At 46.2% G+C, this 14899-nt stretch overlaps 3 protein-coding genes across 9 annotated transcripts; all 3 read right to left on the bottom strand.

The window, feature by feature from the left end:
• Positions 1-575: 575 nt before the first annotated feature.
• LOC136460000 (2-methoxy-6-polyprenyl-1,4-benzoquinol methylase, mitochondrial) lies at positions 576-3613 on the bottom strand. 2 transcript variants are annotated; one of them, XM_066459851.1, is made up of 8 exons: positions 3165-3613; positions 2971-3097; positions 2813-2874; positions 2315-2470; positions 2084-2228; positions 1712-1783; positions 1080-1188; positions 576-875 (listed from the first exon to the last, which is right to left on the bottom strand). In XM_066459851.1, exons 1-8 carry the CDS (start codon positions 3589-3591, stop codon positions 774-776), a joined length of 1200 nt encoding a protein of 399 aa, XP_066315948.1. In that variant the 5' UTR covers positions 3592-3613; the 3' UTR covers positions 576-773. The 2 variants fall into 2 exon arrangements, with proteins under 2 accessions (XP_066315948.1, XP_066315949.1); XM_066459852.1 differs by lacking the exon at positions 1080-1188.
• Positions 3614-6344: 2731 nt separating this feature from the next.
• LOC136460001 (GATA transcription factor 17-like) lies at positions 6345-7852 on the bottom strand. The gene is made up of 2 exons (XM_066459853.1): positions 7364-7852; positions 6345-7202 (listed from the first exon to the last, which is right to left on the bottom strand). The coding sequence occupies exons 1-2, from the start codon at positions 7550-7552 to the stop codon at positions 6732-6734; spliced, it is 660 nt and encodes a 219-aa protein (XP_066315950.1). The 5' UTR covers positions 7553-7852; the 3' UTR covers positions 6345-6731.
• A 418-nt stretch (positions 7853-8270) lies between these two features.
• LOC136457207 (probable LRR receptor-like serine/threonine-protein kinase At1g67720) lies at positions 8271-13392 on the bottom strand. 6 transcript variants are annotated; one of them, XM_066457262.1, is made up of 13 exons: positions 13146-13392; positions 12939-13062; positions 12705-12847; positions 11771-12564; positions 11354-11486; positions 11154-11225; positions 10980-11048; positions 10794-10865; positions 10406-10474; positions 10083-10252; positions 9476-9895; positions 9140-9392; positions 8271-9002 (listed from the first exon to the last, which is right to left on the bottom strand). In XM_066457262.1, exons 2-13 carry the CDS (start codon positions 12951-12953, stop codon positions 8468-8470), a joined length of 2745 nt encoding a protein of 914 aa, XP_066313359.1. In that variant the 5' UTR covers positions 12954-13062; positions 13146-13392; the 3' UTR covers positions 8271-8467. The 6 variants fall into 6 exon arrangements, with proteins under 6 accessions (XP_066313359.1, XP_066313358.1, XP_066313356.1 ...); XM_066457261.1 differs by having other exon boundaries at positions 12939-13392; XM_066457259.1 differs by having other exon boundaries at positions 10980-11045; positions 11771-12847; positions 12939-13392.
• Positions 13393-14899: the final 1507 nt, after the last annotated feature.

Raw genomic sequence — 14899 nt, forward strand, 5'->3', positions numbered from 1 at the left:
TTCAAATAAATTCTCTATCAGAATATATTGCAGGAAGTATCTAATCTAATAAAACTAATTTGATGTTCTAGATGTTTTCACGTTTTCAAAAAAAGAAACTTTTCAAATTAAGGAGTCTGGCTTAAAAGCCAAAATGAACTATAATTTGGAACATAAGGATTATAATAATATTCTAAAAAAAGGATTATAATAATATAATGTGGCTACCGACGGATTCTGAGTCCTCATATGCTGCGGGCCTGTTCTGGTTTTTGCAGCCATTGACGCTACTGCTCAGCAGCTACGTCTCACAAATCACTATGCTAACAGCCAACAACAGCTGCTTGTCTAACATATTATAGAATTTATTTGAAAAAATATTAACAAATACTAATTATAAAATTTATTTATGGGGTGCTTGGTTTGAAGAATGGGATAGTCCATCTTCCCACTCCTCACCTTTTTTTGTTTAGTTTGTGGGATGGAATGGGTTGACCCATCACCACCTCATACCACATGAGCTAACGATTAGTATATACACGAAAACTAGATTGATTCTACCAAAATGGGATGAACTCATGATGTACCACCTCATGAAACATGAAGTGATTCCATAAACAAAAACACCATTAGAAAACGAAGTAGGCGGCATCTAGCTATCGTTCGTTACATTTTGAAGAACCACCCTCTGCGAAATCAAATGCACGTTGGACGTCGCATGATTCAGCTTACACTATTTTTAGGAGGAGCACGCATGATGCAAAACATCCGTCCTCATTCAGCTCATTATTACTCTACAACTTCAGTCCAGAATGAATGGCAACTACACCACCCACGAGGTTCTCATATTCCACCCTCTGGAATCCGGCTTCCTGAATCATCTGAGCAAACTTTTCCTGCAAAGGTACAAGTTTGGTCAGCAAAGATACAATTTCAGTCCAGAACTCACCCGTCTTCTAGCTTAACATCTAACCCAGCAAAAACACTACCAATTAATCTTGCATAAACCCGAAGATTGTTGAGGTAGAAAATCCAAAGAATGTAATCATATGTTCATGTTTGTCGATAACAAAAGTGCTAATAACTCACAGCACCATTACCTGATTTGGAAACCGACGGATGCTCTCAACCAAGTATTGATACGACTGCCTATCACTAGCAACCAGCTCTCCAATAGTCGGAATCACAGAAAACGAGTAAACATCATAGCTGAAAAAAAGGGCAGCAAATTTGAAAGAGAACAGAGAAAGATATTGTAGGATAAAACACTTCTTCTACTTTTTTCACTGCCGACGAGACAAAAGAAAAGCTCATACTGTTCACACAAGGACCTAGGCAAGGGCAACATTAGGAAAAAAAAATCAAGGAACAGAAGAACTACTACATCACTGCAACCCTTTTCCATGACATTAAATAGACAGGAAAAAATGATCACTTTCGTACACCCTTGAACATTGTTTAACACAATGCTACAGGTGGCAATTTGTCAACATTGTAGCCCAGTACTTTGAGGGGTGGTTGCTGCAGCAGCAGCCGCAGCGCTGATGCAGCAATCACTTCCGAGCAGGCTGCGTAACTTTTTGGACACTAACTGTGAGATAGTTGAAAACATTGTAGCCCATGTCTTTTCTTGTTTATCTTTTCTATCTTGCATGAATGAGAATATTAAAGGCATCATCCTGCGTATGAGCTAATCCTATAAAGACAAATAAACATGATTGACGAAACTTACATCTCTTTAAAAACAGGGACATCCACATGACTCAACTCCAAGCATAGAAACCTCCCCCCTCGCTTTAGAACCCTGAAGCAAGATAATTGATGTGACAGCAATAAGATTTTAGAACCATCAACTAAGCAAAAAGATTCTGAAATATGCCAATTGATATGACAGTAATGAAATTTCAGAACCATCAACTAAGCAAACATGGTAGAACATAAAATGCTTAATCCATGATACTGCACATGAAGACGAAAAGCTTAATCAAAGGATACAGCATGAAGAATAGACACAGATATTGAAGTTGAAACAGTGGGGACATCCAGCTCGCGAAATACTTGAAACATGAGGAGTAATAATTGTTAGGTTTCTAAATTAGCCAACCTGTAAGCTTCTGATAGAGCTTTCTCAATGTGCGTCACATTTCTGATCCCAAATGCGATAGTGTAACCATCCATAGATCCATCCTCAAAACTCAGAGCTTCTGCATCTCCTTGTACCCAGCTAAGACAATGTTCTTTGCTATACCCTGGAAATAAAAATCAACTGTTGAACAACATAACCCACACTTGAGATAGAAACAACAAAATATATTAGAAAGTTCATGCTTGAGACCTCTTTCTGCAGCACGCTTTTTCCCAACATTTAGCATATTTGGATTAATGTCACAGACATAAATGTGGGTGTCTTCTTCGGTTTCAGTAAGAGTACCCTGCATAGCTCTGTGACCCACACTCTTAATTCTTTCCAGTACACGAAAAGCAACATCGCCTGAAGTCATAACAATGACATGAACAATCATCGAATTTTTCTTTTTCCTACTACAAATTTCTGCCAGTACAAAAACTCCTGGCAATAGAACCTTTCAACAGAGAGCAGAAAACAAGAAGCATAAACAAGACACATGGTAGCAACTGAAAGGACTATGGTAGCAATGATTAACATTTGCACGAAAATAATGCTGGTCTCTCGGAAGGACTAACTACCAATATATATACTGATTACATAAATAGAGTGAACGGAAGATTATTAAGATAGAATTACTGGTAAAAGTTTGTATTTGTTATTTCTATGGTGCAGCTGAAAACAATGAGGGAAGGGGATAGGTATTACCTGTTCCACCAGCCACATCGAGATGCTTCATCCCCGGAAAGGGGTTCAGCTTGGAAATAAGCCTGAATGAAAAGAAACAGAGTTTGAGTGATAAAGGGAGTTGGTTGGATTGTGAAGATATACCCATAAAGGAAACGGAAAGGGTAAGCAGTAGCAACCTGTCCTTCCACAGCCTATGCAGGCCGACACTCATGAGATCGTTCATGAGGTCGTAGCTGGAAGCCACGCTGCTGAACACGTTGCCAACCAATTTGCTCTTATCCTCTTCGCGCACCTGCTTGTACCCTGATGACCACGAGATTTTATTTTAGGATCTATATAAGCGGGAACAATGGACACGAGCAATGTGTACCGAAGCTGGTGGCGTGGGAGTGGAGGAAGGCTGCTGCCGCCGCCGCGTTTGGGATGCTTGGGGCCTGAACCTGAGAGGGAAGGAGTAGGCGTCGTTGGAGGCTCCAGGACGCTAGCCTCCTTGCGGCCTGCATAGCCATTTCTGATCCTGTATCAGTCGATCGAGTTGAATTGAAGACTCCACCAATCGATCGGATCTGCCGCGGACAGCCTAGGCGGAGCGCGCCGGCCGCGGCTGCCGTCCCGCCGCCCAGCGCCCGCTCCTGGCCCTGCACACGCCGGAGGATCACACACCGTCGGCTACCGCCCGCTAGGGTTTGGAACGGGAGAAGCAGAAGCGATGTGCGGGCGGCCGGACGGCGGGAGGAGAGCGGTGCGCGTCTGCGACAGGGACCGGCTAGAGGAGAAAATTGGGCCATTGGGCCCATGTTGTGCCGTTGGGTAGGGAGAAAATTGGGCCATACAACCCTTTTGGTCTGAACTTCTGAAAACGCTGTCAATTTTGTGTCATCTACTAGTCATCTTCACTTTTCCTACCCCAAAAACAAATATTTGCTTTTCCTAATATAAATATATATACATCTACATGATATACATTACATATTACATATATAAAAAATAGAAAAATAATGGGTGTTCGACTGAATATGAATTTGTCGTCTTGGTCCTTGTTAGCCTAGTCACACCGGTCCTAAAAATGAATGACACACACAAAAACACGCACACGAATAGCGAAATGAGTGTAGCTTATAGCTGGTTAGGGTACTCGTGGCGTAACATACCGACCTAGATTCAAGTCTTTGACTTGATAAGGTGGTGTGCCCTCAAATGCTCTATTTGTCAATCTCGTGATATGTTGACTCAATCTTTTGGAGATAGTCATACGAGTAGAGCGTGCGTGCTTGTTTGACATCTAGCCTAGTTTGAATAGGGTCTACGGTGGCTTATTTTTGTGTTAATGTGAGTTTGTGGGGGGCTTTGCGAGGACTCATCAAGTTAATTTACCTGAACCAGTCTGTCATCCGCCCACGACCGCCCTTCGCTCATCGCCGCCACCTCTAGGTCGTCCTGTGCCAATCGCTCAGCTATCACCATTTACTTGACCAACACCTAAGCAATTGAATTTTTCTCTCTTAATAGTACAGTTATCTACCCTATCAATCGGGTCATTTCTCAACCACTAAACACTTTATGATCAGCAAAACATAAACCTTATTTATATCTTTGGCTCCAACCTTGTCGTGAGCCTTTCCGGCTTGCATCCTTGTCACCTCCTCCATGACATCCTTGTTAGCTCAAAGAGTAAGTAGGTTGGTAGGAGCATGTGGTTTACATGGTGTGTAGAGTGCATCTAAGTCTTTTACCTGAAACGAGGACGAAAGAGTAAATGGGTTGGTTAGGTAAAGCGAGGACGAAAGCGTAAGTAGGTTGGTGGGATTATGTGGTTTGCCTAGTGTGCAAAATGGATCTAAGCCCTTTACTTGAAACAAGGACAAAAGTAAGTGTGATGGTGGGAGTATTAGGTGAAGCAGAATTGTAAATGGGTTGGTGAGAGTATGTTGTTCACTCAATGCGCGGAGTGGATTTGATCATTTTACATGGAACAAGGACTAAAGAGTAAGTGGTTTGGAGATAATATTATGTAAAGAAGACAAAAGCATAAGTGGGTTGATGGGATATATGATTCACTTAATGCACAGAGTGAATCTGAGTTGTTTAGACCCTGGGGTATTATAAAAGTATTGGAGTGGACACGATCATATGCAGGTCATGAAGCGCAAGACACGATATTTTTTGAAACAGTGCAAGACACGATATGAACCATAGAAAACTAAATGAAATTAGTTCACATAAATCACTCCGGAGATATTTAGAAGCCCATTTGTGATTAAGTTATTTTACTTATAATAATTTTGTGCATTGATTATTTTCAAAATACACTCATTCAAAATCCCAGAAAACCTAATTAGACATTTTATGTGAAATTGTTCAGCTAGTACATTAAAAATGCTGAAATATTTTAGCGAAGATTTAAAACAAAAAAACAAAACTACCATGTTTTATTAGTAATATATAAGCAAGGTAAATATTTTTGAATGGTTTTAGAAACACAATTTGGTTTAAGGATAAGGAGAAAGAAAGAAATGGTTTTAGAATACTAGAAGATCCTAGTTTTTTTTTTAAATTATATACCACCGATAAGTTGCGTTGGCCCCGTTCGGCTTAACCCATATCCGGCTTGTTCGGCTTCTTTTTTCAGCGGGAACAATGTTTTTCTCTCAGAACAATTCAACCAGAACAATGTTTTTCAGTCAGTTTCAGCCAAAATTCAGCAAGCCGAACGGAGCCGTTGTTTGTAAATATGATCATCCTACTTGGATGCGGAACCGTTTTTTGGGGCTATAAGAGCCGGCACTATTATCCCCTAAACCTTTTGAACTACGAACACTTGTTTTGCTTTATTACGATTTTGCTTTATTAATTATGATATGTATATAATTTGAGGATTTTGGACTGAATGAAATTATGTCAAAAAGCTAGTTTCGTGGGTGCAGTGAAGTCGAAATCACTGTATTGTATGCCACCTCTTCGCTTGTTGGAACTTTGAAATTATGTAAAAAAGCAGGTTTGGTTGTCTTTGCCACCGCCAGCAGCAGAAGAAATGTTATGCTAGGGACTGTGAAAGTGTGGACTGGGGAATCACGAATCAGAAGCACAGCTACCCCTGTCTGAGGCATCCTGGTAGGGCTCCTGTTTAGGCAAGCACTGTTTGCCACATTCAGTCCCTTCCTTCCTATAACTAGTAAGGAACAGATGAGGATGGAACTTGTCAGCAACAAGGGCATAGCACCATAAGAGGAATGCCAAGAAAGTGCAAGAAGAATTCAGTGGAATTCCACAGCAAGGATATGATACGACGCTGCATTACTGCAGTTGCCAAATCGATGCAAGGTCAACATCAGAAGCAAAACAGCCATGCAAAGGTAACTACCGCCTGCACAAATGACGGAGGCCTCATTGTCCGTTGCAACAAAGAGACGACGTTGCAGCAACTGGAGATTAATTACCAAGTTGATCTGATGCTCTTAGGAGCTAGAACACCAGCATTCCCAGTCAGGTAACATTGCATTGCATAACTGCATTACATTACATTATACTACATTACAGCTGAGCAAGTACATCATCGCAAGATTGAATGGATTATTAGCAGGGGATAAACTTACATTACATTATAGCTGCTAGTACATTACATTATACTACATTACAGCTGAGCAGGTAACATTGTTCAGCTTGGCTACTGCTACTACTAACTTGCCCGAAAAACCTAAGAGAGAGAGATTGATTGATTGATGAGTCAAGAGAGAGATTGATTGACGGGTCTAGCTAGAACTACTACTGATGGATGACCTAGGAGGAAGATAGCGATAGGAAGCAGTGGGGGAAAATGGGGAATGGAATGGAAGGCTACTACTCTGCTTTAGGCTTAGCAGAAGAGGGGGCGGATCTATATTTCCGTCTGCAACGGAAGGAATCAGGAGGGGGAAACGAAACGATCATCATTGCCTCCTCATGAGGCGTAGATGACGCCCGATGAGAGCGCCATAAGGAGGGCGGCGGCCCTCTCCTCCTCGCTCATGCACTTCTTGCGGCGCATCCGGCGGCGCTGCTTGAGCATCACCTCCTTGCCGAACCCCACCACGCGGAGCTCCACGGTGACTTGCTGATCCTTCTTCTTCTTGCTGTCCTCCTTGTCTTTGTCTTTCTTGTTGGTGCTGCTGGCGGCGGCGGCCTTCTTTCTATCCTGCTGCTGTGGATCGGTGGCAGCGGCAGCTGCCTTCTTTCTCAGCTGATGCTGATCCTGTTGTGGATCGGCGGCCGCGGCTGTCTTCTTTCTCAGGTGATGCTGATCCTGCTGCTGCGGATCGGCGGTGGCCTTCTTCTTTGGCTGCTGCTGATCTTGCTGTGAGTCAGCGGCGGCGTCGAGACCGAGCGCCTGCCTCCTCTTGCGGTAGCGGATGCCGCAGGCGTTGCAGAGCGACTGCAGGCAACATCAGCAACAAGGAGAAAACAAACAGATCGCCATGATGAGCCCAGGATTATAAATAAATGAATAGAGCAAAACGAAAGAGTGATTCACCGGCCTGCCGGCCGGCCGACCGGAAGGAAATGCTATGACTGATGGTGGATGAAAAACCAGACCTTGGGTCCCTCGGGTCCTCCGCGCCAGAGCGGCGTCTTGGTGGTGTGGCAGTCGGCGCAGGCCTTGGCCTCGCCTGAGGCGGTGGCGTCGTCGGCGGCCGAGGGGGAAGTATTAGGATTGGGATTGGGATCCGTCTCCATCTCCGTGTCCATCTCCATCTCCATCTCCATCTCCATCTCCATCTCCATGGGTAAACAAAGCAAAGCAGCAGGTGCGACAGATCGATCGCTAATCCGATCCGATCCCGCAACAAAACCTTCTAGGCGGTGCGATCCGCCGGCGATGGATCGCCAATCCGATCCGATCCGCCGGAGAAGCAGCGGCGCGAAGGGGAAAGCGAAATGGGCGGGCGGGGAGAGCAAGGGTTTTAGCTTGAGACGAGACGAGAGTTAGCGGTGGGTGATGGGCGAGCCGCGAGTGCGAAACCAAAGGATAATGCCAGTGACGGCGTTGTCGATGGAACCCTAACGCCGCCTCGGGGCCCCCTCCGCGCTTCCGCTCCTGTGTGAATGGACCAGAATGCCCCCGCTCACCATTAGGCTTGGCACTACGGTTGGAAGCGGCCCGGCCCAGTTATTGCTCACACCCTTTTTTTCTCTCTTTGCTTTTGGGCCGCGGCCCCTCCACAGAATTGCTTAGAAGGAATTTGAGATTGACTGGTCATCAGATTCAGATCGATAATTCTCAAAAAATAAAAAAATCAGATTCAAATTGATGAGATTATTATTATGATAATATATGCTCCTAGTCCTAGTCCTATCCTAAAAAAAAATGCCCCCTGTGTTTTCCTTGGAGTAAGTATTAGTCTATCAGTTTCAAATTATAAGTCGCTTTGACTTTTTTTTTATTCATTACGTATCTAAACATAATATTATATCTAGTAGTAAAATGGATGTACCAAAAATGTTGAAGCGACTTATAATTTAGAACGGAATGAGTACATTTTACACGTACAAACCAAATTGGCCCGGCTGCTGCTACTAACTACAGTAGGAGTACTAGTCAATAATTTCAAATTGCAATCGCCTTTGCCGCTCTCCAAAGTCAACAAGCCAAATGCTCGCTCTGTCTCTACCTAGGATTGGAAGGACGTCACGACCTAGCTATCGCAGCTCCGGGTACTTGAGCTTGCTGACGGCAGAGCCGGAGAAGGAGGTGGAGTCGTCGTCGTCGTCCATGAGCAGCAGGTTGTCCATGACCATGTCGTGCGACCTCATGGTCCCGCCGGACCTCACGCTCGCCGCCGCGGGGGAGAAGGGGCAGCCGAGCCCCCTGTTGCTGTTGGTCGTCTCCGCAGCCGCCGCCCGCTCCAGCGCCATGGCGTCCTGGATCTCCTTGACCACCTCAGGCATGCAGGGCCGCTTCCGGGGCTCCACGTCGATGCACCGAACCGCAGCCTCGGCGATCTTCCAGACGGACTGCACGTCCTGGTACTCGCCCGCCATGGAGATGGAGGGGTCGATGATGGCCTCGATGTCTCCGCTCTCGTAGTAGAACTTGGCCCACGGCCCGATGTTGCGGAAGTGGTCGCCAAAGGCGATGGTGGAGATGGGAGGGCGGCCGGAGATGAGCTCCAGCAGGATGATGCCGAAGCTGTACATGTCGCTCTTCTCAGTCAGCTGCTGAGAGATGTAGTACCTGATATGATTCAGAGATTGGACTGGATTCAGACAGAGCACGTCCTGAACTGAACATCAAGGAAATTAGCTAGAATGAATGAATGAAACATTCAGGCTCAGGGTTTGGATTGGATTCAGAGAGGGATTTCTACTCACTGCGGGTCCAGGTAGCCCAGTGTCCCTCTCACGTTGGTTGACGCGTGAGACTCCTTCCCCTCCGCTGCCAGCAACTTGGAGAGCCCAAAGTCGGACACCTTGGCCCTCATATGCTTGTCCAGAAGGATGTTGCTCGTCTTGATGTCTCTGTGGATGATCGATGGCGTGCATCCAGTGTGGAGATACTCGATCCCTTTCGCAGCATCCTCGGCAATCTCAAGCCGCTTGATCCAACTAATGTGCTTGTCGCGCCCTGCAAGTCAGTCAAATAATGACATTCATATATAAATGGTAGGGAAGCCGATGGAGGAGATATAGATCGTCGAGCTGAGTTACCATGCAGCTGCTCTTTGAGCGTTCCATTGTGCATGAACTCGTACACCAGAATGTTTCTCCCATCCTCATGGCAATAGCCTAGAAACGCCACTAGGTTCCTGTGGTGTATCCTCGAGAGCAAAGCCACCTCGTTTGAGAACTGCTTCTTCCCCTGGTACGAATCGTTGCTAGGCACCTTCACAGCAATCTCCTTTCCATCACTCAGCTTCCCGTAGTACACTATCCCAAACCCCCCTGAACCGATCCTGCTCGCAAACTTGTTGGTCGCCGCTTCAAGCTCACACAGTCTGTAGGGATGAGCCGTCTCGGTGGCGATTCTTCCGCTCGACTGCCTCGTCGTGCTTGGATAATTCTGCAACTTCTTGTTCTGCTCTGCAGGCAGCACCTTCTCTGCAATGACATCGTCGTCATGTGGACCTCCTGCATGCGGACCACCGTGAAGTTGACTTAGTTTTTAACCAACACTAGAGCATGCATCAAAATATGCAAGTTCGGTCGTACTGTATCTATCTATCAATCATAAATAACACCAGAGCGCGCGCTGTCGACAAGAGGAACTGAAGATGCAATCTTCATGCAGAAACAACAAATTAAGCAGTGATCTGACCTTCTGCTGTGGATGAAGAGTCCCTGTTCATGGCTTTGCGTGTCAGCATGTAGCAACATAGGGCAGCTGCAAGTAACAAGGATGCTCCAAGCAGAGCAGATATAATGATGATTACAATTACATGCTTCTTCTCTTGCTTCCCTATTCCAAGATACATGTTCCCAGAGTAGCTGAAAATTTACATATTGTTAGCTGATAGCTAAATTTACTCCATCAATGCAAGAAGAAATTAAACTGCAGTTGCAGTGTGGTGGGAATGGGATTCAGTAACTAGCTTGGAGCAAAACAATTAAATATCATATCAGGGAGAGAATGCTGCGCACTTGAAAATAATGCTTCGACTTAGCAGAGCCCGGGGAATGGATCCAGACAGCTTGTTGTTTTGAAGGTACCTGCATTATTGTATTGGTGAAAAGCTTAATTATTTAGGTAATTAGAAGGCAAATTGGAAGTTTTTTTTACCTACAAATAAATTCAAAGACTGCCTTGGGCTATGTCACATACTAGCTAGTAGTTCCTTGGTAGCATAGCATGAGAAGGATGCTTATTATTATTATTATTATTACAAGTAACATGTATAAATTAAAATGTAAGGAAGTTTATCAAATAAACTAAGGTTCCAAAGTATGTGCACATAAGTTGAGCTTTCTCATTTCAGGTAGGTAGGTACTACGTTCCAATATAATGTTTGACCAGGTAAGGACCACTTACAGCTCGCTCAGTTTTGGCAAGCTGCCAAAGTATGAAGGAACATTTCCGGTCAGTTGGTTGTTCTCGAGATGACTGCATGCATGCATTTTAACGAGGAAAGGTCATGAGAAAAACTTAAAAAATGAACCGGCTAAGCAAATACATGAACCGAACTGAAATTTGTACTACTGTAGCTCCGATCCTCACATGATGGATAGGTTGGAGGAGCCACTGAGATCAGGAATTGGGCCCGTCAACATGTTATTAGCAAGTCCGCTGCAAGGAATTAAAACCCGCAGATTAATATAACCAAGCGTTCGATGGATCATGTATACAACCAACCAACCATGGACTGTAGAACAGAATCGATTGCGAGCTTACATCTCTGCTAAGCATGGCAAAGCCGCTACATCGGGTGGTATGTTCCCTGTCAAGTTCTTTCCTGAAAGATTTCTGATGGATGACAACAGATTACATATCTATATTGTCAGTGGCTCAGATCGAGATGAAGGATTTATATTTATATATATTATTAGGAACAACTGAAAGCTAGCTGAGTCGTTGGTTCGTTAATTACATACATGGAAACAACTCTTGGTTGTGCTTCTGAAGTGCATTTGACCCAAGACCAAGGTGAAGGTAGGCAGGGATCGCCGCCTTCCATTGCCCAATCAGCGAGCGGGTAACGCGACGCCAGGCTTGCCATCACAGGTGCTGCACGCAGTAGTAGGAGTATGGGCAGCAGGAGGGGTATATATTATTAGTGTATATCATTATCATGAGCAGTGGTGCATTTAGCTGCTAGAGTAGAAGTACTTCGTATGTGATAGATGGTGATGGACATGGTGTACCAATGCAAGCAATTAATAATGCAATTCGCAAGGCACAAGTAGCTAGTTTATCAGAGATACTTATATACCATCTGGGTTCTGGGGAGAGAGATGGATGGTTGAACTTGAACTGAACGACAATGCAATATGCACGGCATATATACATACCATCTGGCGAGCCGAGATCGATGTGGATGTACTTGTATATCTCGAAGGCGTTGAGAATAGGCCCCTTGGATGAATCGTTGGTCTTCCTGAAGGCGAAGGAGAGGACGAAGGGCAGCGAGATGTTGAAGAAGCCTGGCTCGTAGAGGCGGTACTTTCCCGGCGCGTTCTCGCCGATGTCCACCGTGGGCTTGCTGACGTCCGGCAGGCCCGGGATGTAGAGCTTGAACTTTCGCGTCTCGGGGACGACGAACTCCTCGATCTCGGCGAAGTAGGAGAAGGCCCAGCCGTTGCCCGGGAAGCCTGGGAGGTCTAGGCGATAGGTGAGCTCGCCGAGGGAGCCGACGACCGCCGTCTGCATCACCTTCTGCGGGGGCCTCTCGCTGGAGGCGACGAAGACGGGCCTGTCGGTGGAGACGTTGACGGTGCCGGCGGCGACGTCCACCAGGTAGTTGGCCCTCCTGACCATGTCGGACTCCCAGATCCTGTCGTAGGGGTCGTCCGGGTACCTGACGGGGTCGGCGGTGGGCGCGCCGAAGTTGATCCTGGCGGAGAGGGCGAGGAAGGCGTCGGCCTCGTAGTCGGTGTAGTAGAGGGAGCCGTTGAGCTGGCGGAGCTCCAGCGTGGAGATGAAGGGCTGGCCCGTGGTGGCGGCGCTGGAGAGGCAGACGCTGAGGGCGGGGTCGGCGGCGAGGACGACGGCCTCCCTGGTGACGACCTTGGCGTCGTCGTAGATGACGATGGTGGACCAGTGGGAGGCCCCCAGGTAGAGGTCGAACTCCGGGAACACGTTGCTGCTGTCGAAGTTGCCGTAGAGGAAGGTGGCGCGGACGAGGTAGCGGGTGCGGGTGCGGACGCGCAGCGTGTAGCAGTGCTTGTTATTATTATTATTATTGGTGGACGGCGACGGCGACGGCGACGAGGGGAAGTAGCGCACCGTGGAGTACTGCGCGCGCTTCTCGGAGGGCACGGAGATGGTGGCCGTCTGCCCGAAGGGGAACCACCCGGCGTCGCCCGTCCACTGCAGGCCCAGCTCGTCCGTGTAGTTGGCGGAGCCGCCGCAGTCGATGCTGACGAAGCCTGTGCTTTGTGTTGTGGTGTCATCAGGTACTCATCTGAACATCTATCTGATTGTATTGTACGTAGTACTGTGTTTTACTACAGTACTCACCAGGCACCTGAGCATCGGAGGCGGTGAAGAAGACGGCGGCGGCGGTGACGAGGACCAAGAGGAAGCAGCAGCAGCCGTAGCAGGAATAGCTGCTTGATGCCATCGTCGTCTGCGCTCTGTGTGCCTGCCGATGAATGAATTGGATTCTATCTCACGCTAAAGCTAATTCAATTGCAATAATTGCATCCCTCTCTCGCACGTCCGTACCATGTATCCTTTCTTGCTTCCCTATTCCTTACAGACGAAGTAATAACTAACCTACAGTACACGGAGAGTGAGTGAGAGACTAGCCGAGAGTGTATAGCGTAGGCCGTAGCAAGCACAAGTGCAGGAGGAGGAGGAGGAGCTGGCTGCCGGTGGACGCTGCCGGTGCCGGTGCCGGCTGCCTCGAGCCCTTAATTCGATTTCGATTTCGATTTCGATGCAAGGAAAGGAAGCAAGGCAAGGGAAAGGAGCTGCGCCTGCACACTGCACACTGCACACAGGCCTGCTCACTCCTGCCTGTCCTAAAAAGCGGCAGTCGGCATCGCATATTCGCGGGCGTCAGTGGGAACGGAACGCAAATAAACGACCCAAAAAATCAAAAGGTTATCACCGTGGACATGGAGGCATGGATTAATTATTTTTTTAGGAAACATGGATTGATTATTATTCGGTCACAGCTGCCCACAGGCGCTGTCACAGCAGAGAGAGAGACAAGGGCCTTGTTTAGATCACCTCCAAATTCTATGTTTTTTCACTCTCTCTCCATCACATTAATTTTTGGACACATGCATGGAGCATTAAATGTAAGTAAAAAAAATAACTAATTATACAGTTTGGTTGTAAATCACGAGACGAATCTTTTGAGCCTAGTTAGTCCATAATCGGACAAAGTTTGTCAAATACAAACAAAACGTGCTACAGTGTTCAGATTACAAAAATTTGCAATCTAAACGAGGCTAAGGTAAAGCAGCAGCGGCTGCTGTTTGGTTCAATTGAATGAATGTTGATGGGACCAAGGTCTTGTTTAGATGCCATCTAAATTCCAAGTTTTTTCACTCTCTCTCCATCGCATTAATTTTTAGCCGCTTACATGAAGTATTAAATGTAGGTAAAAAAATAACTAATTACATAGTTTAGTTGGAAATCACGAGATGAATCTTTTAAGCCTAGTTAGTCCACGATTAGACAATATTTACCAAATAAGACGAAAGTAGTACTATTCATCAGGTTCAAAAAAATTTACAAAGTGAACAAGGCCCAAGCAAGCCAAGCAACAGAAGAACAGAAACAACAGTGCATGGGCTCCTCTGCCTCCCTCCGTCGTACGAGTAGTAGATCTCAACCAGACAACCAGGCCATCTGGCCATGGCCAACAACAAAGGCAAATCCACTGCTGGATTGAGATTGGGATTGGGATTGCACTTGGATGGATCATGGCCACCAATAGCAATACCATTTCTTTTCTTTAGCCGATTCAATTCCTTTTGTGCTGTATGATGCCCATTCACAATTCACATGCATCTCCATGCCCACATTCAACACTGTATATACCTATTATGTATGTATGTATTGATTCAGAGGACAGCTTAAAGTAATAACGCAAACAAAAGCAAGTTGGAATAAAGCCACAGCATGTAAAGCTACATATGACTTGTACTACTACCGCCCTACCACCAAGTCTCCAGTAACAACTCAAGTCCAACCGAACTTTCTTTTATTTGTGTGGGCACGCACGAGCACGGGCACGGCACCAAAGTTGCTCCTCCTCCTGCTATTCCAGAAAGGCCAACACCCGGGCAATGCGATGCACATCCATCCATCCTAGCATCTCATCTTAGTTACTACACACGGCTAGCTTCTTGCAGCAGCCAAAGAAAAGCTACCGCCTGCCTTTTACATACATCCGTCATGCACAATCACTTTGCGCTGCGTCTATACATTGCTTTGCTCTCCCATCCAAGCCACCAGCTCAAATG

The sequence above is a fragment of the Miscanthus floridulus genome, chromosome 6 (assembly GCF_019320115.1).
Source record: "Miscanthus floridulus cultivar M001 chromosome 6, ASM1932011v1, whole genome shotgun sequence".
NCBI lineage: Eukaryota > Viridiplantae > Streptophyta > Magnoliopsida > Poales > Poaceae > Miscanthus > Miscanthus floridulus.

Bases quoted from the DNA above. Each gene is read 5' to 3' on its own strand.
- LOC136460000 (XM_066459851.1), bottom strand. From the start codon at position 3,591: ATGGGCCCAATGGCCCAATTTTCTCCTCTAGCCGGTCCCTGTCGCAGA. The intron at 2,229-2,314 runs GTCTCAAGCATG...TTTTATTTCCAG, and splicing joins AAAGCGTGCTGCAGAAAGAG to GGTATAGCAAAGAACATTGT. The intron at 1,189-1,711 runs GTAAGTTTCGTC...CCTTTTTTTCAG, and splicing joins GTCCCTGTTTTTAAAGAGAT to CTATGATGTTTACTCGTTTT.
- LOC136460001 (XM_066459853.1), bottom strand. From the start codon at position 7,552: ATGGAGATGGAGATGGAGATGGAGATGGAGATGGAGATGGACACGGAG. The intron at 7,203-7,363 runs GTCTGGTTTTTC...TGTTGCCTGCAG, and splicing joins GAGGACCCGAGGGACCCAAG to TCGCTCTGCAACGCCTGCGG.
- LOC136457207 (XM_066457258.1), bottom strand. From the start codon at position 13,041: ATGGCATCAAGCAGCTATTCCTGCTACGGCTGCTGCTGCTTCCTCTTG. The intron at 10,475-10,793 runs GTAAGTGGTCCT...ACAATAATGCAG, and splicing joins TTGCCAAAACTGAGCGAGCT to GTACCTTCAAAACAACAAGC. The intron at 9,003-9,139 runs GTGAGTAGAAAT...GAATCATATCAG, and splicing joins CTGGGCTACCTGGACCCGCA to GTACTACATCTCTCAGCAGC.